At 33.6% G+C, this 21,948-nt stretch overlaps 2 protein-coding genes across 2 annotated transcripts in view; both read right to left on the bottom strand.

Moving 5' to 3' along the window:
* The window catches only part of LOC124439290 (serine/threonine-protein kinase/endoribonuclease IRE1-like), a 49,639-nt gene extending 32,031 nt beyond the window's left edge, over positions 1 to 17,608 (bottom strand). The window contains exons 1-7 of the mRNA XM_046989514.1: positions 17,540 to 17,608; positions 15,806 to 15,858; positions 15,258 to 15,284; positions 9,599 to 9,616; positions 7,379 to 7,414; positions 6,807 to 6,839; positions 4,924 to 4,956 (exon numbers count right to left, since the gene is read on the bottom strand). Of these exons, the coding sequence (XP_046845470.1) occupies positions 4,924 to 4,956; positions 6,807 to 6,839; positions 7,379 to 7,414; positions 9,599 to 9,616; positions 15,258 to 15,284; positions 15,806 to 15,833 (175 nt within the window). The 5' untranslated portion in view covers positions 15,834 to 15,858; positions 17,540 to 17,608. The remainder of the gene's footprint in view (positions 1 to 4,923; positions 4,957 to 6,806; positions 6,840 to 7,378; positions 7,415 to 9,598; positions 9,617 to 15,257; positions 15,285 to 15,805; positions 15,859 to 17,539) is intronic.
* Positions 17,399 to 21,453, bottom strand: LOC124439292. The gene is made up of 4 exons (XM_046989515.1): positions 21,122 to 21,453; positions 19,969 to 20,694; positions 18,316 to 19,036; positions 17,399 to 18,162 (listed from the first exon to the last, which is right to left on the bottom strand). Exons 1-4 carry the CDS (start codon positions 21,241 to 21,243, stop codon positions 17,950 to 17,952), a joined length of 1,782 nt encoding a protein of 593 aa, XP_046845471.1. The 5' UTR covers positions 21,244 to 21,453; the 3' UTR covers positions 17,399 to 17,949.
* Between the last annotated feature and the right edge of the window lie 495 nt (positions 21,454 to 21,948).

Here is a 21,948-nt window from a genome sequence, read left to right as displayed (position 1 = left end):
TAAGCACGAAATATATTGTATTCCAGTTGCATTAATGTAAATTAATTTGTAATAAAAATAATATTTAATTTTGCAAAAACAATGTTGGTAATGTGAATGTTTTATTGAACCTTACCTTATTAAGGGGGAAAAATAACTTTTTACTAATAAAACTATTCTTTACTAATACATTGTTATATTGCCGTACTTTCTAATGTTGCCAATTACATTTCCAATTATGGAATATTCGATATGAACTTGTCAACTTGAGTTGACAAATTGTGTACTTGAGTACTGAAGTTGTGTACTTAACTACTGAAGTTGTGAACTAAAGTTGCGAAGTACTAGCAAATGCGAAAGGTCTTTGTACCCTGTAGACACTTGGCAATGAATCCGTTCTGTAAGCAAGGAAAAGCTTTAGCAATTCTAATCCGTTTGACGGCCCTCTAAGAGTGTTATAATGTGATACGCCGTTCACATTATGTAATAAATTTACAGTAAATGTAGCACTAGAAGCGTATCGTTGGATTTCAAATGCAGGAGTACCCTGCATACTGTGCCCTCGACGTCTGTTGCCACTCGTAACAACTACAGGCGACTCATCAAAGAACTGCATGCGGTTGCAATCAATGAAATATTTGCTACGTAAATTTCTAACTTCTCCATAACGTCCGGCCGTTCTGTCTCTCGAGGAATTTGACTTACTATCTTGTAAGAGTAACCAAGATCTTTATTCAAAATTCTACTAATGGATGACCGGCTAGGTATGTTTGCTGGAAGGCAAACTTTGATATTTTCTAGGTGTTGCTGAATCTCTTTTGCGTAAATAGATGGTTTATTAATTTTTTAGATATTCAGTGTATGCAATAACGTCATCTGTACGCGTGGTTCGAACATCACGTTCGCTCCGGCGAGGTGCAATAGAACCAGTGTCTACCCAGAGATCTATTATATTTGATATAGTCTTATACGGTAGGTTTAGTTGCTTCGAAATGTTTGTCAAACGCTCGTTATTTAACCACATTTCAAGTATTTCATTTCTTACTTCTATTGGTAAAGCTTTTCCTTGCTTACTGAACGGATTCATTGCCAAATGTCTACAGGGTACAAAGACCTTTCGCGTTTGCTAGTACTTCGCAACTTTAGTTCACAACTTCAGTACTCAAGTACACAACTTGTGAACTTAAGTTCACAAGGTCATATCGAATATTTCGTATTTGGAAATGTAACTGGCAACATTAGAAAGTAACTTGGCAACCGCCATTTGAAAAGTTAACTGAAATCGACAATATCTAAGCACGAAATATATTGTATTCCAGTTGCATTATTGTAAAATAATTTGTAATGAAAATAATATTTAATTTTGCAAAAAGAATGTTGTTTACCTAAATATTTATTGAACCTTACTTTGTTAAGGAAAAAAATTAACATTGTAGCGAGAGACTTGCCGAGCAGAAATCGAATTCGTGTGATAAAAATTAATGCCCAACATAAAGTTCTGATTAGAGCCATAGAAATAGACCAGAAAAATTGTAAAATTAAATTTATTGTGACGTTTCGTCTTTACTCAAGACATCTTCAGACAAATAATAAATGGGATGTGAAGACAAGATATTATATTTACAAAAAGTGTTAAATTACTACTAAAGGAAGCGGTGTCGAATGATTGAATGAAAGAAATGCTAAAGGAAGCGGTGTCAAATGGATACATGATAAGGAAGTTAGGAAGTGAAATAAAGAGAAATTAAAAGAGGTTAAGTGGAATGGAGTTTCCTTGCACATTAAGTGAAGGCTTGTGTTTATTGATTAGAAGGCTTTCATGAATGGAGAGTTCATAAGTATCGTTGGAAGAGGAGATTATTTTAAAGTCGTCTAAGTTGGGTGTGTGTCCAGTTGTGTTAATGTGAGAAAGAATGCTTGATGATGCAGGGTGGGAAACTTGGTTGCCTGTAAGGGGGGATATTCCCAAGTGCTCGAAAATCTGGTGTGTAGATGACGTGTGGTTTGACCCACATACAAGGCGTTGCAGCTTCGACACTTGAATAAATATACTACACCAGATCTCAGAGGCGTGGGAATTTTGTCCTTAAAGGGGAAGAAAGAAGAGATACGTTGAGAAGGGCGGAAAACAAATTTAATGGATATATGTGGGAAGGCTGCAACACAAAGGCTATTGATTTGTGTGCGAATTTGAAGGGAGTGTATGCCGGTGAAAGGAAGACAGAAATAGATGGGCATTTTGTGAGCAGTCAAGACAGGTGGTTTAGGGGCAAAGGTGTTGTTAAGGAAGCGACGTGTGATTTGGTCAATTATACGTGAAGGAAAACCGTTTTTGGTGAGTGACTTTCTGGTAAATTCGAGTTGTGTATGAAAATTTTCGTAAGTAGAGCAAAGATTGAAGATGCGGTGAAGTAAGCAGGAGACTAATGAAAGTTTGTAAGTAAGTGGGATGAAGCTGTGGAAGTTAGTGAAAAGGCCAGTGAAAGTAGGTTTGCGGTGGACGGAAGTGGTGAATTTTCCATTAGTACGAGAGATATCAATGTCAAGAAATGAGAGCTTTCTGTTTTGTTCGACTTCAGCTGTGAATGTGATGTTAGGGTGTTGTCGGTTCAGATATTCAAGAAAGAGAGGGACGTGATCGGAGGAATGAAATAGTAAAAAACAGTCGTCAACGTAGCGTCGGTAAAGTAGTGGTTTGAATGAAGAAGGACATTTATTGAGCCAGGATTTTTCGTGAAAGGACATGAATATATCAGCAAAGAGAGGGCCCAATGGACTGCCCATAGCCACACCATCAATTTGCTGGTACATTTCCCGTTAAAGATAAAGTGACAGTTCTTAACAGCTAGAGAGAGTAGTTTTTCAAATTCTGTTGCAGTGAGTCCGTTGAAGTACTGGTGGTTGTTAAAAATGTTTTTGGATATTATGTGGATGGTTTCGTCGACAGGTATGTTAGTAAATAGGGATACGACATCAAAACTAGCAAGGACAACATTACTGGAGTTGATATCGCAGTTTAGGATTTCTTCAACAAACGAAAAAGAGTCTTTGATGATGAGGTTGCTTATAGTGAAGGGTTTTAGGAGTGGGATGAAAAACTTTGCTAGTTTATCAATAGGTATATTATATGGCCTTCCTAAAATACATAAATGTAACATCCCTCTCAGATCCATTCTTTCCTCCATTAATCACTATTCGTATAAACTAGCAAAGTTTTTCATCCCACTCCTAAAACCCTTCACTATAAGCAACCTCATCATCAAAGACTCTTTTTCGTTTGTTGAAGAAATCCTAAACTGCGATATCAACTCCAGTAATGTTGTCCTTGCTAGTTTTGATGTCGTATCCCTATTTACTAACATACCTGTCGACGAAACCATCCACATAATATCCAAAAACATTTTTAACAACCACCAGTACTTCAACGGACTCACTGCAACAGAATTTGAAAAACTACTCTCTCTAGCTGTTAAGAACTGTCACTTTATCTTTAACGGGAAATGTACCAGCAAATTGATGGTGTGGCTATGGGCAGTCCATTGGGCCCTCTCTTTGCTGATATATTCATGTCCTTTCACGAAAAATCCTGGCTCAATAAATGTCCTTCTTCATTCAAACCACTACTTTACCGACGCTACGTTGACGACTGTTTTTTACTATTTCATTCCTCCGATCACGTCCCTCTCTTTCTTGAATATCTGAACCGACAACACCCTAACATCACATTCACAGCTGAAGTCGAACAAAACAGAAAGCTCTCATTTCTTGACATTGATATCTCTCGTACTAATGGAAAATTCACCACTTCCGTCTACCGCAAACCTACTTTCACTGGCCTTTTCACTAACTTCCACAGCTTTATCCCACTTACTTACAAACTTTCATTAGTCTCCTGCTTACTTCACCGCATCTTCAATCTTTGCTCTACTTACGAAAATTTTCATACACAACTCGAATTTACCAGAAAGTCACTCACCAAAAACGGTTTTCCTTCACGTATAATTGACCAAATCACACGTCGCTTCCTTAACAACACCTTTGCCCCTAAACCACCTGTCTTGACTGCTCACAAAATGCCCATCTATTTCTGTCTTCCTTTCACCGGCATACACTCCCTTCAAATTCGCACACAAATCAATAGCCTTTGTGTTGCAGCCTTCCCACATATATCCATTAAATTTGTTTTCCGCCCTTCTCAACGTATCTCTTCTTTCTTCCCCTTTAAGGACAAAATTCCCACGCCTCTGAGATCTGGTGTAGTATATTTATTCAAGTGTCGAAGCTGCAACGCCTTGTATGTGGGTCAAACCACACGTCATCTACACACCAGATTTTCGGAGCACTTGGGAATATCCCCCCTTACAGGCAACCAAGTTTCCCACCCTGCATCATCAAGCATTCTTTCTCACATTAACACAACTGGACACACACCCAACTTAGACGACTTTAAAATAATCTCCTCTTCCAACGATACTTATGAACTCTCCATTCATGAAAGCCTTCTAATGAATAAACACAAGCCTTCACTTAATGTGCAAGGAAACTCCATTCCACTTAACCTCTTTTAATTTCTCTTTATTTCACTTCCTAACTTCCTTATCATGTATCCATTTGACACCGCTTCCTTTAGCATTTCTTTCATTCAATCATTCGACACCGCTTCCTTTAGTAGTAATTTAACACTTTTTGTAAATATAATATCTTGTCTTCACATCCCATTTATTATTTGTCTGAAGATGTCTTGAGTAAAGACGAAACGTCACAATAAATTTAATTTTACAATTTTTCTGGTCTATTTCTATGGCTCTAATCAGAACTTTATGTTGGGCATTAATTTTTATCACACGAAAAAAAATTAACTTCTTACTTGTAAAACTACACATCATTTATGTATTATATATAATCTTTCTTATGTAGTATATAGCTGTGCACGATCATACTAACCAATGAAAACTCCCAAAAGAAGGTATACTAAACCTAGAAAAAAATAAAAAGTATTTTTATAATTACGTAAGACAGGTCAAGTCGACGTACATGCAGTACCCTGGGCATGCACTATGTATTTCATTGTTTACAGGAAAAGAAACAAAGTTGCAATAAATAACATGTAACATCAATTACAATTATGGAGATTATTGTTCATGTGATTAAATTAAAAAGGAAATTCGTTATTATGCATGAAATGTATAATGCACTTTGCTAAAGAAAGAATTTCTAATATCTTTATTTTCTGAATATTTTTGTCATTTATGCTTTATATATGAAGATTCATCAACAGTAAATTGCATGACCTCCAACAAAATGTTATTTCAACATTTACGAAATAAAAGGTTAACTAAGCACAAAATATATTGTATTCCAGTTGCATTAATGTAAATTAATTTGTAATAAAAATAATATTTAATTTTGCAAAAAGAATGTTGGTAATGTGAATGTTTTATTGAACCTTACCATATTAAGGGGGGAAAATAACTTTTTACTAATAAAACCATTCTTCACTAATACATTGTTATATTGCCGTACTTTCCAATGTTGCCAATTACACTTCCAAATATGGAATATTCCATATGAACTTGTCAACTTGAGTTGACAAGTTGTGTACTTGAGTACTGAAGTTGTGTACTAAAGTACTGAAGTTGTGAACTAAAGTTGCGAAGTACTAGCAAACGCGAAAGATCTTTGTACCCTGTAGACACTTGGCAATGAATCCGTTCAGTAAGCAAGGAAAAGCTTTAGCAATTCTAATCCGTTTGACGGCCCTCTAAGAGTGTTACAATGTGATACGCCGTTCACATTATGTAATAAATTTACAGTAAATGTAGCACTTGAAGCGTATCGTTGGATTTCAAATGCAGGAGTACCCTGCATACTGTGCCCTCAACGTCTGTTGCCAATCGTAACAACTACAGACGACTCATAAAAGAAATGTATACGGTTGCAATCAATCAATGAAATATTTGCTATTTAAGCTTCTAACTTCTCCATAACGCCCGGCCGTTCTGTCTCACGTGTAATTTGACTTATTATCTTGTAAATGTAACCAAGATCTTTATTCAAAATTCTACTAATAGATGACCTGCTAGGTATGTTTGCAAGAAGGCAAACTTTGCTATTTTCTAGATGTTGCTAAGTCTCTTTTGCGTAAATAGATGGTTTATTAATTTTTAGATATTCAGTGTATGCAATAAAGTCATCTGTACGCGTGGCTCGAACATCACGTTCGCTCTGGTGAGGTGCAATAGAACCAGTGTCTACCCATAGATCTATTGTATTTGATATAGTCTTATACGGTAGGTTTAGTGGTTTCGAAATGTTTGTCAAACACTCGTTATTTAACCACATTTCAAGTATTTCATTTCTTACTTCTACTGGTAAAGCTTTTCCTTGCTTACTGAACGGATTCATTGCCAAATGTCTACAGGGTACAAAGACCTTTCGCGTTTGCTAGTACTTCGCAACTTTAGTTCACAACTTCAGTACTCAAGTACACAACTTGTGAACTTAAGTTCACAAGTTCATATCGAATATTTCGTATTTGGAAATGTAACTGGCAACATTAGAAAGTAACTTGGCAACCGCCATTTGAAAAGTTAACTGAAATCGACAATATCTAAGCACGAAATATATTGTATTCCAGTTGCATTAATGTAAATTAATTTGTAATGAAAATATTTAACTTTGCAAAAGAATGTTGTTTACCTAAATATTCATTGAACCTTACTTTGTTAAGGAAAAAAATTAACTTCTTACTTGTAAAACTACCCATCATTTATGTATTATATACAATCTTTCATAAGTAATATATAGCTGTGCACGATCATACTAACCAATGCAACATACATCATAAAGGCTTCTTAGAACTAGAAAAATAAAAGTATTTTTATAATTACATAAGACAGGTCAAGTCGACGTGCATGCAATACCCTGGGCATGCACTATGTATTTCATTGTTTACAGGAAAAGAAACAAAGTTGCATAAAATAACATATAACAATTACAATTATGGAGATTATTGCTCATGCAATTAAATTAAAAAAAGAAAATTCGTGATTATACATGAAATGCATGAGCTTATGCACTTTGCTAAAGAAAGAATTTCTAATATCTTTATTTTTCTGAATATTTTGTCATTTATGCTTTATATATGAAGATTCATCAACAGTAAATTGCATGACCTCCAACAAAATATTAATTCAACATTTACGAAATAAAAGGTTAACTAAGCACGAAATATATTGTATTCCAGTGCATTAATGTAAATTAATTTGTAATGAAAAAATATTTAATTTTGCAAAAATGTTGGTAATGTGAATGTTTTATTAAACCTTACATTATTAAGGGAAAAATAACTTTTACTAATAAAACTATTCTTTACTAATACATTGTTATATTGCCGTACATGAATAACCATACACACCATCCGCATACCAAAGTACTGCAAATAAAGAAAAACAAATTTTATTTTCACATTAACACAAGAAAGGCCAAATTGACTATCTTAAAGTCAAAAAACTTATAACTGTATAGACACATAAAAACTTCATAAAATTAATTAACTTTCTTCAATTTACTAAAAACAAAGACACATAAACAACAATAAACATTATCAATACTAATAAATAGTATGGCCCTACGATCATCAAACTGTCCTCAGGTTACTGTGGATTTCAGTTAACTTTTCAAATGGCGGTTGCCAAGTAACTTTCTAATGTTGCAAGTTATATTTCCAAATATGGAATATTCGATATGAAATTGTAAACTTGAGTTAACAAGTTGTGTACTTGAGTACTGAAGTTGTGTACTTAAGTACTGAAGTTGTGAACTAAAGTTTGGAAGTACTAGCAAACGCGAAAGATCTTTGTGCCCTGTAGACATTTGGCAATGAATCCGTTCAGTAAACAAGGAAAAGCTTTAGAATTTCTAATCCGTTTGACAGCCCTCTAAGAGTGTTATAATGTGATACGCCGTTTACATTATGTAATAAATTTACAGTAAATGTGGCAGTAGAAGCGTATCGTTGGATTTCAAATGCAGGAGTACCCTGCATACTGTGCTTTCGACGTCTGTTGCCAATCGTAACAACTACAGACGACTCATCAAACAAATGCATACGGTTGCAATCAATGAATGAAATATTTGCTAGGTAAGCTTCTAACTTCTCCATAATGGCCGGCCGTTCTGTCTCTCGAGGAATTTGACTTATTATCTTGTAAGAGTAACCAAGATCTTTATTCAAAATTCTACTAATGGATGACCTACTAGGTATGTTTGCTGGAAGGTAAACTTTGTTATTTTCTAGGTGTTGTTAAGTCTCTTTTGCATAAATAGATGGTTTATTAATTTTTAGATATTCAGTGTATGCAATAACGTCATCTGTACGCGTGGTTCGAACATCACGTTCGCTCTGGCGAGGTGCAATAGAACCAGTGTCTACCCAGAGATCTATTGTATTTGATATAGTCTTATACGGTAGGTTTAGTTGTTTCGAAATGTTTGTCAAACGCTCGTTATTTAACCACATTTCAAGTATTTCATTTCTTACTTCTATTGGTAAAGCTTTTGGTAAAGCTTGCTTACTGAACGGATTCATTGCCAAATGTCTACAGGGTACAAAGACCTTTCGCGTTTGCTAGTACTTCGCAACTTTAGTTCACAACTTCAGTACTCAAGTACACAACTTGTGAACTTAAGTTCACAAGGTCATATCGAATATTTCGTATTTGGAAATGTAACTGGCAACATTAGAAAGTAACTTGGCAACCGCCATTTGAAAAGTTAACTGAAATCGACAATATCTAAGCACGAAATATATTGTATTCCAGTTGCATTATTGTAAAATAATTTGTAATGAAAATAATATTTAATTTTGCAAAAAGAATGTTGTTTACCTAAATATTTATTGAACCTTACTTTGTTAAGGAAAAAAATTAACTTCTTACTTGTAAAACTACCCATCATTTATGTATTATATATAATCTTTCATATGTAGTATATAGCTGTGCACGATCATACTAACCAATGAAAACTCCAAAAGAAGGTATACTAAACCTAGAAAAAAATAAAAAGTATTTTTATAATTACATAAGACAGGTCAAGTCGACGTACATGCAGTACCCTGGGCATGCACTATGTATTTCATTGTTTACAGGAAAAGAAACAAAGTTGCAATAAATAACATGTAACATCAATTACAATTATGGAGATTATTGTTCATGTGATTAAATTAAAAAAAGGAAATTCGTGATTGTGCATGAATTGTATAAGCTTATGCACTTTGCTAAAGAAAGAATTTCCAATATCTTTATTTTTCTGAATATTTTTGTCATTTATGCTTTATATATTAAGATTCATCAACAGTAAATTGCATGACCTCCAACAAAATATTATTTCAACATTTAAGAAATAAAAGGTTAACTAAGCACAAAATATATGTATTCCAGTTGCATTAATGTAAATTAATTTGTAATGAAAATAATATTTAATGTTGCAAAAAAAATGTTGGGAATGTGAATGTTTTATTGAACCTTACCTTATTAAGGGGGAAAAATAACTTTTTACTAATAAAACTATTCTTTACTAATACATTGTTATATTGCCGTACATGCATAACCATACACACCTTCCCAATACCCAAGTGCTGCAAATAAAGAAAAACAAATTTTATTTTCACATTAACACAAGAAAGGCCAAATTGACTATCTTAAAGTTAAAAAACATATAACTGTATAGAGACATAAAACTTCCTAAAATTAATTAACTTTCTTCAATTTACTAAAACAAAGACACATAAACAACAATAAACATTATCAATACTAATAAATAGTATGGCCCTACGATCGTCAAACTGTCCTCAGGTTACTGTGGATTTCAGTTAACTTTTCAAATGGCGGTTGCTAAGTAACTTTCTAATGTTGCCAGTTATATTTCCAAGTATGGAATATTCCATATGAAATTGTAAACTTGAGTTGACAAGTTGTGTACTTGAGTACTGAAGTTGTGTACTTAAGTACTGAAGTTGTGAACTAAAGTTGCGAAGTACTAGCAAACGCGAAAGGTCTTTGTACCCTGTAGACACTTGGCAATGAATCCGTTCAGTAAACAAGGAAAAGCTTTAGCAATTCTAATCCGTTTGACGGCCTTCTAAGAGTGTTATAATGTGATACGCCGTTTACATTATGTAATAAATTTACAGTAAATGTGGTACTAGAAGCGTATCGTTGGCGTATCGTTGATTTCAAATACAGGAGTACCCTGCATACTGTGCTCTCGACGTCTGTTGCCAATCGTAACAACTACAGACGACTTATAAAAGAAATGCATACGGTTGCAATCAATCAATGAAATATTTGCTAGGTAAGGTTCTAACTTCTCCATAATGCCCGGCCGTTCTGTCTCTCGAGGAATTTGACTTATTATCTTGTAAGAGTAACCAAGATCTTTATTCAAAATTCTACTAATGGATAACCTACTAGGTATGTTTGCTGGAAGGCAAACTTTGTTATTTTCTAGGTGTTGCTGAATCTCTTTTGCGTAAATAGATGGTTTATTAATTTTTAGATATTCAGTGTATGCAATAACGTCATCTGTACGCGTGGTTCGAACATCACGTTCGCTCTGGCGAGGTGCAATAGAACCAGTGTCTACCCATAGATCTATTATATTTGATATAGTCTTATACGGTAGGTTTAGTTGTTTCGAAATGTTTATCAAACACTCGTTATTTAACCACATTTCAAGTATTTCATTTCTTACTTCTATTGGTAAAGCTTTTCTTTGCTTACTGAACGGATTCATTGCCAAATGTCTACAGGGTACAAAGACCTTTCGCGTTTGCTAGTACTTCTCAACTTTAGTTCACAACTTCAGTACTCAAGTACACAACTTCTGTACTCAAGTACACAACTTCAGTGCTCAAGTACACAACTTCAGTACTCAAGTACAGATCGTGACTAAAACACCACACGAGTACATACGAGTACATACGAGTACATACGAGTAACATACGAGTACATACGAGTGACATACAAGTACATACGAGTAACATACGAGTACATACGAGTGACATACGAGTACATACAAGTACATACGAGTACATACGAGTGACATACGACTATTTTCTGGTGAACAAATGAGAAACAACACAATTTCTTCTATACATTGATATTTGCGTTTATTTTTCCTTGTATTTGTGTGGACTTTGGGGCAACCATTTGATGGATTTAAATGCTGAAAAGGTATTTTACTTTCATACTACATTCATTTGTATGTTTTAGTTGAATTTGTTATAGATATTTTGTCGATGCGATTTGCCAGTATTTGAGCGCTTTTTGACACACTTTCACCTAGGAAATACATATTTATGAAAGCGATTATACATTCATTTTGGTCTTTAAGATACTGATTTTTCAGTTAAAAGACTGAATTATATCAGCTAGAACTTTAAAAACATTAAAAGTAAGCTGAAATTGTACGCATAATATGATATATATACGTAACACAGTGCAACTCTCATTTAATTCAAATATATATGATGTACATTTATTTCATATAGCACGTTTTGAAAGCATTATTTATACGTTGTTTATTTAATAGCTTTCATAATTATGTATTTCCTAGGTGAAAGTGTGTCAAAAAGCGCTCAAATACTGGCAAATCGCATCGACAAAATATCTATAACAAATTCAACTAAAACATACAAATGAATGTAGTATGAAAGTAAAATACCTTTTCAGCATTTAAATCCATCAAATGGTTGCCCCAAAGTCCGCACAAATACAAGGAAAAATAAACGCAAATATCAATGTATTGAAGAAATTGTGTTGTTTCTCATTTGTTGACCAGAAAATAGTCGTATGTCACTCGTATGTACTTGTATATTACTCGTATGTACTCGTATGTCACTCGTATGTACTCGTATGTTACTCGTATGTACTCGTATGTACTCGTGTGGTGTTTTAGTCACGATCCTCAAGTACACAACTTGTCAACTCAAGTTGACAAGTTCATATCGAATATTCCATATTTGGAAATGTAGTTGGCAACATTAGAAGGTAACTTGGCAACCGCCATTTGAAAAGTTAACTGAAATTGACAATAACACTAACTTAGTTGTAAAATTTGAATCACTTAGCAAAGAATAAACTCGGGTATTTGAATATTCATTGGGTAAACGAACGGATAGAGAAATATACAAAATAGAAGTTTAACGAACCATTCATATTTTAGTTGCATTAATGTAAATTAATTTGTAATGAAAATAATATTTAATTTTGCAAAAGCTTCGTTTCAGGTTAAATAATGCCATATAATAATCCTTTTAACAACCTCACTTTCTCGGTTTTTTACTGAGAAATATCTGACCTCTGTCTTTTTGTACAAACCTCGCCCTTCGGTCCGTTATTTCTCCGTATAGACCTCGCGCTCGGTCATTAAAGGCTTAATAAAAACTTATACTTTGTATGACTTATTATTGCAATTATGTCAATAGCCATAAACTTTCATTATTTTGTAATGTACAGAAGGATTATACCAACATTCAAGTGTCTGAATTATCGTCAGTTCTACATTATGAAAAAATAAACAATAAAAACAATATTACACTTGACAGTTCGACTAATTCACAGTCACCGTTATATAAAACTGTAATTATCTTAAAACAAACAAACTTATTTCAACATTCACAAATGAAAGGTAAAGTCAAATGCTAAAATCAAAAACGGAGGAGGAGGTGGAAGAATGGTGGATGAATTTCAATGCAATCTGTCTTATCCTGATACAAACGTCATGAACAAACAAAAACAATAGATTTTCCAGGCGGGAAATAAAATCTTATAATAGACATTAGAACCCAGCTTATTGCAATAATTTGAATTACCATTGCAAAAATAAGAAGGGTTGAAGATTCGAAATAAGTTAGCTTTCACGAACTAATGGTTCGAGATTTAAAGTAGAATGAGAAGAGGATATTATGGAAAATTTTCAGGAAAGGAGATATGTCCTGTTTCATTACAATCTTTATAGATACTGGACAACGGAGTTGTTTTGCATTTCTTCCCGTCAAAGGCGAGACTACCAAATGTTCTGAGATTCGTGGATGAAAGTATCGCCGTGTTTGGCCCACATACAAAGCTCCGCATTGACACGTAAATTTGAAAACTACAGGAGATCTCAGGAGTTTCGGAATCCGATTTTAAGCCGCATTTTCGCCACATCTAACACTGATACCAATAACACAGACGTTGACACTACCGAAAACAACATGCATTTTAGCATGCTTTTTACTTGTAAACACGCTGTTCAAGTTCCAACACAACTAACTAAACTCTGCTCGTCTGCTTTCCCGCACTTATCACTTCACTTTATGTTCCGTTCTTGTTGCCGACCGTCCGATTTCTTTCCCTTCAAAGAGCTGGGTTGTCATTCTTCTAGCCCTCCTATGATTGGTTAATCTCTCAATTACTACTTAATTTATTCTACATTGTAAATACTGTAGCTAATTTTATTTTTATTTTGCAACTTTATACCAATATTCTGAAGATGTCGCGTGTTTCGATGAAACGTCAATAAAATTAATAAAAATCCTTTATTACATTCTTATTTTTGCAATAACAATTCATATAATTTCAATAAGCTGGGCTCTAATGTTCATTATAAAATTACAAACAAAACGTTTAAAACCGGTTTGCCAAAGAGTATTAAAGATATTGAAACACTGTGTTAAAAAAAAAGAAAATTGGAAAAAAGCAATCTTTAGTAAAGGAGAGTTTTACCAACCAAAGAATACACCAATTGCAGCCTATAAAGAACAACTAACTACCAATATATTGAACATTCACATTAGGCTTTACGTGGTGCGTCATAACCGAGATGGAAAGAATCTACGATAAATTCCTGCTAAATCCACAGCGGCACATGCAGCCACATCATTATCAACTAAAGTTACAGTACGCATACTTTAGTTTTAATATATCTCATAAGACCAGGTCTCCTATTTAGTAATATCATCGTCAAACTGTCCTTAGGTTATCGCAAACGTAAATTTGTGATATTTTAACCACTTAGCAAAAATAAACTCGAGTAATTGAATTTTTTCTAGGTAAACAAGTTGAGAGATGAGTACAAAATAAAACTTTAACGTACCAATCGTATTTTAGTTGCGTGAATATAAAAAAAGTAATTTTTTTTCAATATAGTGATCATATTACATGTATGTACAGTGTCGAACGATATAATGACTTGTAGTTGCTTTGCCCTTGTTTAAAGGTATTTAATAAGGAAAAAATGCAAGTGTATAAAAACACCTAGATTGATATTGGACCACATGCATGCAGGCCTGGTCATGCACTATGTGTATTTCATTGTTCATAGGAAAAGAAACAAAATTACAATAAATAACATGAAACGGTGCAAAATACGACTGATATAACAAAAGAAATAAAATTATGTAAAAAAATTTGGGTAAAGACTTGAAATTGGACATATTTAAGAAGCAACGTTTCCATGTAGATTATTCATGACATGCACATTATTCGATAACACCTTTAGGCTAACCATATGCATAAAATATACTACCATGGAGAAGTTATAGTAATGTGGCAGACTTTTGTCGTTTTATTATCAAAGTTAATAATTGTGGTCGTTTATAGTTGGATTAAAGAAACAATAATAGCTTGTTTCGTAGTTTTCATAATACTAAACTTCATTTACAACAATGGAGGTTATTGTTCAAGCAATGAAATGAAATATTTTTGTTACTTATGCTTTATATATGAAGATTCATCATCAGTAAATGTCATGACCTCCAAGAAAATATTATTTCAATATTTACGGAATGAAAGATTAACTAATTAACAGTTGATTTTCTTATCGCTAAAAAATTGCAAGGATATGGTTAGGGACAACATATTTTCTTAAAAATAATGAACTTTATTCAATTATTCTAATTTTATTGTCGTAAAAACCTGATTTTAAATAATGACAGCGAAATTCAGACATCAGAATTTTGCGTTAGAAAGCATTGAATTGTAATAGTAAGAATGGGAAATAAAACAATTTAGAGCTCTTTGACTACAATTATAAGTCGAGGAGTGTAAAATATTGATGACACCCGTACTATACTACCGTGACTATTTAAAACAAAGTCTCCTTTCCATTTGCAATGTGAAAAATCCCAATGAAAATAATATTATGCACATTTGTACGTTTTATGGTGACAGTTTGACTCATGTAGAGAAAATTGCCCAAAAACATTTGTCATAAGTATTGTTTTTAGTACTTACCTACATACGGCATAGAAATGTAAGACCCTATGAAATTGAAAAATAAACAGTCATTTCTCTCTTACACACGACAGGTTCAACAAGTAATTTATGATTATCTCATTTTCAGAAAAATTTATGACAAATTAACAGAAGAGATAATTAATACAAACATAAATTAGTCATATCGTATTCTGAGTTCTTTGACTACAATTATAAAAAATGGAGCGTAAAAATATTCATGACTAGTGTGACTTAATTTAGAACTGTACAGACAGATGAACTGGGATAACAGAAAACTGCATGTAGTAAAACCAATTGAAAGGAAAAGCAAGGTACAAAACAAAATTACAATGTAGCACATGAATGTACATTGTAAAATAATTTTGTCTTCAGTTAAGTAAATGTTATCAATCTCCATGAAATGAACATCATTTACTGACTATCGACCAAAGAATGTTCATATTACGTCACTATTTATGTCACACGAATAAATAGTGTCGTGAGAAGTGTCGGCAATATAATTTACCAATATAATTATACGTGAGCATTGGGGTATTTTATGTTACCTTCTGTATGCTCAACGTCGTTTTCCATTTCTGAAAATGTTGAGTTTTCAAATCTGTAAATGAACAAGCATACGTTTATTTGCGTTCACAGGAGACAATGTAAACTAGGTATTAGAAAATAAGCGAGTTTTTAAAACATCATTATACTTGTAACCCGTCTTTCTTCAAGATAGAATAGAAATATTGGCCTTAAAAGATGTCAAAATGAAGAGTACCATTTTAATGTTACAAAATTTAGTATACGATACATGAAAATATGTAAATTAGAAAATGTTAATCTTCGTTTGTTTTCAATAAGCCATGTTTGTTCAAAAAACTTGCCAACTTATATGGCAAAATTTTCCTACAATTGTATAACACCAACACAAACTTTGCCGACATTTTTAGTAAAAACTTCAAGGTCAATTAACGATAAATATGATTTTAAATGTCGTTACTATCACAGAAGTAGAATAAAAAGCGATTTGTTTTTACATGGATTGGAAAATGATACTTTTTGAAGAACGTAGCTAGATGTTAGAGATAAAGATTAAATCAATTTAGCTCAAACAAAAGCTTTAAGACAGTGTAAAACCAGTTGAAAGCTGTGTTGCAATACAATTCTTTGCCATAACAGAGAAGATAATTAATAGGAACATAAAATATTCATATCGTATTCATATGGCATATTGATCCGACTGCGAGAGAACAAGTCATTTTAATATTCTCATCATTCTTTAATTTTCCCTTTTGTGTTTGTTCAGTATGGCGCATCGTTAATAAGCCGGTAACTTTGATTACTTTTACTTTTCAAGCATTAAAGTATATGACATCGTTCGTCGATATTCTTGAATATTTACTAAAGTTGTGGTACACTAAAAGTTCACCAAGACTATAGGAAGACTATTTAACACATATAAAAAAGACTGAGAACAATGCGCCCTTCTTAATATAGTTGCAATGAATGGAATGCAAACATGAAGCAATATATTAATTCTAATGCTGAAAAATCCAGGTAATTCCCGATTTCCAGAAGTATCTGACGTAAGATATTCTGACATTTTCAGTTGTACGATCACTGATCTCAAAATAAGATCTTATTTCGAGATCTCTCCGTATACGATCTGATAATCGAAGACAAGCAAGTAACCGTTTCTTCAATAATCTATTCATAAAAATGTTCATAAACGACTATATTTAAAGTATCAATGCAAAATGGGTTTATATGTAAATGGTAAACCACAAGTTTGAATGAGATAAATCCAAGCCCAGTTTTCTCGACAACTATACTTTTCATAATACAATTTGCCAGCGTATCTATTTCCGCCACGTAGTTCATAAAATTGTCACGAACATAAGAAAATATACACACTAGAAGAGCTAAAGAATCATAAAAACATAACCCTGTCCAGATTCTGTATGTATGAAAGTTTAGTTGTAATTAAAACGCAGCAAAATAACCATTCAATCTTGTGGAATTGTTATAGTCTGTATAGTTATCGCCTCACTAATTCAAGGGCAGTAATTTTTTTCCTTGATGTGTAGAAAATCTTTCCTTCTTTAAAAACATGATCATAGAACTTGTAGAGGTTAAACACACTCTTGACGATTGTCTTCAATGTTTGACGTAATTTTTATAAAGCATTCAATGAAACAATTTACTGAAAGAATTTACAATTTCAAACTAGTATTTTCGAAGAGAAGCAGTCTTTACTCGTGTAAAGAACACCCTATAAGAAAGTATAAAAAACTTACATGGATAATTCACCAATCTCCGACTAGTATTTCAACAACTTTAACTTCTCTACTGTTTTCCGTCTGATTAGAACCATTAAAATAATGTTTTGTTTTTACGTCGTCATACACATATATTATTTTAAAAATGCAGGAATTTCAAAACAACAGCAGGAACAACATTTTTTTCTCCAAACAATGTTTATGATTTCTAGGGGGGGAGGGGGGAAATTGATTCATTTAGACAATATTTAATTTAAATGTCCTACAGGCAAGCATTTGTACATGACTTCAAATGTAAAGATAAAGTATGTTAGAGAATGATAAAAATAAATAGTCAATTATCTCAAATCATATATCAAACGTAAATTCACCTCCATAAAGTGAACCATTTATAAGTCTAAAAAAGCTTGTTAATAAAACATTCAACTTCAATTTTCATTCTCCTGATCGCTACTTTCAAACTTGATGAAAACTGGTTCGGGTGGTAGGACTTGCACACCATTTATTGGCACATGATGTTTCTTTCCAAAACCGCTGTCATTATGAGTCCACGATGAACTGCTCGTCTCTTTATTAAATGAACCGACGTTTTTTCTACTTTCGTTTCCATTCCTCTCACGCGTCTCACCATTTCGTAAGCGCTGTTTACAAAAAATAGAAAATGTTGTATGACTGTAGACAATATAAAACAATGATATGCAGTTTCTTGAAACAGTAAATAGAATAGACCCATAGCAGTACAAGGATAAACAAACAAAAATCAAATACATTTACTTTATTTTACATATAAATACCTCCAAAATTTCTTCAAATGATTCATTATGTTTTTCTTGATCTGATTGACTTCTGTCTTCAACAACAACCTCCCTGTTTTCTTTAACGTTTTTTTCAAGTTTGTTTTTAAATGATTTATAACTACCACGGGAATATCCATCCGTAGAGATATCTGATTGGCTGTCACTTGGCCGTGGAGGAGTGGGTAAGAATTCAGAAAATTCACTACCACTGACAATGGACATGATTTCTGGGTCATGTGATTTCTCTTCCCACTTTTTGTCGGAATAATTCGCTTGAAACTTTTCATTTTTAATTTGGTCTTTAAAAACAGGGGACGATTCATAATCTACTTCTGATGCATCCGAATGTGAGCTGAGTTGCGATCGAACAGAGGTCTTGTAATAAGTCGAGGTTTTAGCATTTTTAGCATGGGATAGTTTTGGACGGTTTTCAACTATGTATCTTTTACTATTACCAGAACTATGACTTTTAGCTTCACAAACTTTCATTTTGTGATTCATGTAATCTCGTGCACGAGTTGAGCCTTGATATTTGGCTTTTCTTCTAGGTGGTAAGTAATAAGAGTGAACATCTTCATAATTTTCATGTCTTGACGGCGAATTTCGAAGGTTTATTGTCCAGGCAGATGGTAAAGGTTTTCGTCTGCGAGTCGTGGAAGATTTAAAAGATTTTTTGTAGTTGAGTCTTGAGTGGTGTCTTGGCAATGATCTCCTTTGTCTACAAAGAGCAATGGTAATGTAGAAAGTTTAAAAATCAAAGGAAAAGACAACAGGGATGTATTGCTATCGCTAGATGGAGGGGCTCTTATTCATATATTCATGATATGCTGAATTAATATCTTTTGAAATGTATTGTTATCTACGGATTTATAACATGCATATATGAACAAGAGCCCCTCCAATTAGCGATAGCAATACATCCCTGAAAGACAACGTGTGTGTTTGATAAAATTAAGAATAGTAAGCCATTGGAGGTGAATAAATAACAGAGTAGTATTGCGTGTGCAGTTGAATTCAAGTCAGTGACTTGTACTGCAACCGAGCTGTAATATTATACCTGCTCTGTGGTAGTACAACTGATCTGTAATAGTTTAAGTGTCCTGTGGTAGTACGACTGACCTGTAATAGTTTAAGTGCCCTGTGGTAGTACGACTGACCTGTAATAGTTTAAGTGCCCTGTGGTAGTACGACTGACCTATAATAGTATAACTGCTCTGTGGTAGTACAACTGACCTATAATAGTATAAATGCTCTGTGGTAGTACAACTGACCTATAATAGTATAAATGCTCTGTGGTAGTACAACTGACCTATAATAGTATAAATGCTCTGTGGTAGTACAACTGACCTATAATAGTATAACTGCTCTGTGGTAGTACGACTGACCTGTAATAGTTTAAGTGCCTGTGGTAGTACGACTGACCTGTAATAGTTTAAGTGCCCTGTGGTAGTACGACTGACCTATAATAGTATAACTGCTCTGTGGTAGTACAACTGACCTGTAATAGTATAACTGCTCTATGGTAGTACAACTGATCTGTAATAGTATAACTGCTCTATGGTAGTACAACTGATCTGTAATAGTATAACTGACCTGTGGTAGTACAACAGAGCTATAATAGTATTGCTGACCTGCAGTAGTACAACTGACCTATAATAGTACGACTTTCCTGGATGATCAAATGTTCTTACAACAACAACAGGTTGTTGATAATCAACACTAGACACATCATCGCCATATTGACTGTAACCCATGTTGGTATAATTTCTCACTGAATCATTGGGCATCATGTTTCTTGAACGGTTCTCGTGTGACGCCATACTACGTGACGTCATTGTGGCTGTCTCCTTGGAAGAGAAGTTGATTGGCTGTAACTTCTCCGTACGTAGTGGAGCATTAGACTTTAGCTTCACATATTCTCCATATTTATCATCAACATTGAAATTACTACTTTCCTTTTTTCTGTTTTCATGAAACTCCGAACACTTCCATTCTTCAACAACACGATCCTCATTAGCAAATCGTCTCTCGTTATTTCCACAACTCGCGTGGGAAACACGAGTCACGTCGTTCACACGACTCTCTTTAGCTTCACGAGTTTGTATCGCTGATACACTAGCATTTTGAAGGGTTTCACGAGACATTTGTAACCTGTTTCTATTGTCAACATTACTCTCTTCAACAGATCCATGATCTTCTAAACCTAAAATATGAACTTTGTCTGTTTTTACGTTATATTCAACTTCACCCTTGTTTGCACCACTATCAATTTCGTCCACAGTGTTTTCCGTTGTAATTTTAGTAAAACTTTTAGTGTATATGCCTCCATTGACAGATTCATTTCCATCCTTCTTCTCAAATTCAAGACGACGAAGCCTGGATTAAAACATTGAACACATTTTTCTTAAAAGAAAATCAAAGGTAGTAATAGGGGTGATTTTTTAGCCATTTTGTAACTTTTCTAAGCGTTGAACGAATTCTCAATAGATATAAACACCTTTTCTTAACATTTGGAATGTGACAATCACGTGACAACACAAACCATTTGACCAAATATATACGTAGACATGTGATAATCACGTGACAGCACAAATCATTTGACCAAATATATAAATAGACATGTGATAGTCACGTGACAACACTAAACATTTGACCAAATATATACATATACATGTGATAATCACGTGACAACACAAATCATTCAACCAAATATATACATAGACATGTGATAATCACGTGACAACACAAATCATTCAACCAAATATATACATAGACATTTCTAAAACATTTTAAAAAATCATACTTGGCCTTTTTTCTTCGTCCACGTCGATGACATACAACAATAGTTGCTATGACAACAAACAACAATAAGATGACGGTAGCAGCAACGACAATCCACAGAACAATCTCTCGGGCCTCGACCATCGTCTAACTTCACAGGTATATATTAAAACCAGACACACTTTTCACCGACTATACCCAAACTTTTTCTATGACAAAAAATAAACTCAGAAATAAGAAAGGTCATTTAACTTATCACATATTCTATCAATTGAGTAAATTTATCAGAGAAATCTATCACACAGTAAAGTTTATCTTTATTTTAATCGCAAAATCTCTCCACTCACATCCACAATATCATTAAGAAAACTGTAGCTTTGTATGGAACTGACTGTAGTTACACTATTTCTTATAGAATTCTAAGGAAAATTTTGTGTAGAAAAACTTACCAATAGCAAAAAATCGTGAAATATTTTTGTCAAATGAACGACTAGTAAAGATTGAAAAACCCTCCAGCTAAACCAATAACGACGGCAAACGAAAACAGATCTTAAATTCTCCTTTTCTCATCCCTTGCTGTCATTCTCGAGACTCGGTTCAACAAGTAAATGTTGAAACAGAAAAGATATCCTTTTTCCAGTCTTCGAAGTGTGAAAGTGTTTCCTTTGCAATATCGTACTTTTATTCATGTGATAGAAACGTTTCGTGAGAACACGGAAATTGTCCATTCAAAACGAAGCATTATTTAATATAAAGCTTTGGAATTTAGGAAAGATTTTAAATTTCAGTTCAGTCTTTCAGACTTAGGTATTCCGGCTTAAGAAAACGCAAGAAAAATGACTATAGGTC

Source organism: Xenia sp. Carnegie-2017, unplaced genomic scaffold (genome assembly GCF_021976095.1).
Source record: "Xenia sp. Carnegie-2017 unplaced genomic scaffold, XeniaSp_v1 HiC_scaffold_19, whole genome shotgun sequence".
Lineage (NCBI taxonomy): Eukaryota > Metazoa > Cnidaria > Anthozoa > Malacalcyonacea > Xeniidae > Xenia > Xenia sp. Carnegie-2017.
This window is presented reverse-complemented; position numbering and strand designations above follow the sequence as displayed.

Bases quoted from the DNA above. Each gene is read 5' to 3' on its own strand.
- LOC124439292 (XM_046989515.1), bottom strand. From the start codon at position 21,243: ATGGTCGAGGCCCGAGAGATTGTTCTGTGGATTGTCGTTGCTGCTACC. The intron at 20,695-21,121 runs GTATGATTTTTT...GTTTTAATCCAG, and splicing joins GGACGAAGAAAAAAGGCCAA to GCTTCGTCGTCTTGAATTTG. The intron at 18,163-18,315 runs GTATTTATATGT...TTTTGTAAACAG, and splicing joins CATTTGAAGAAATTTTGGAG to CGCTTACGAAATGGTGAGAC.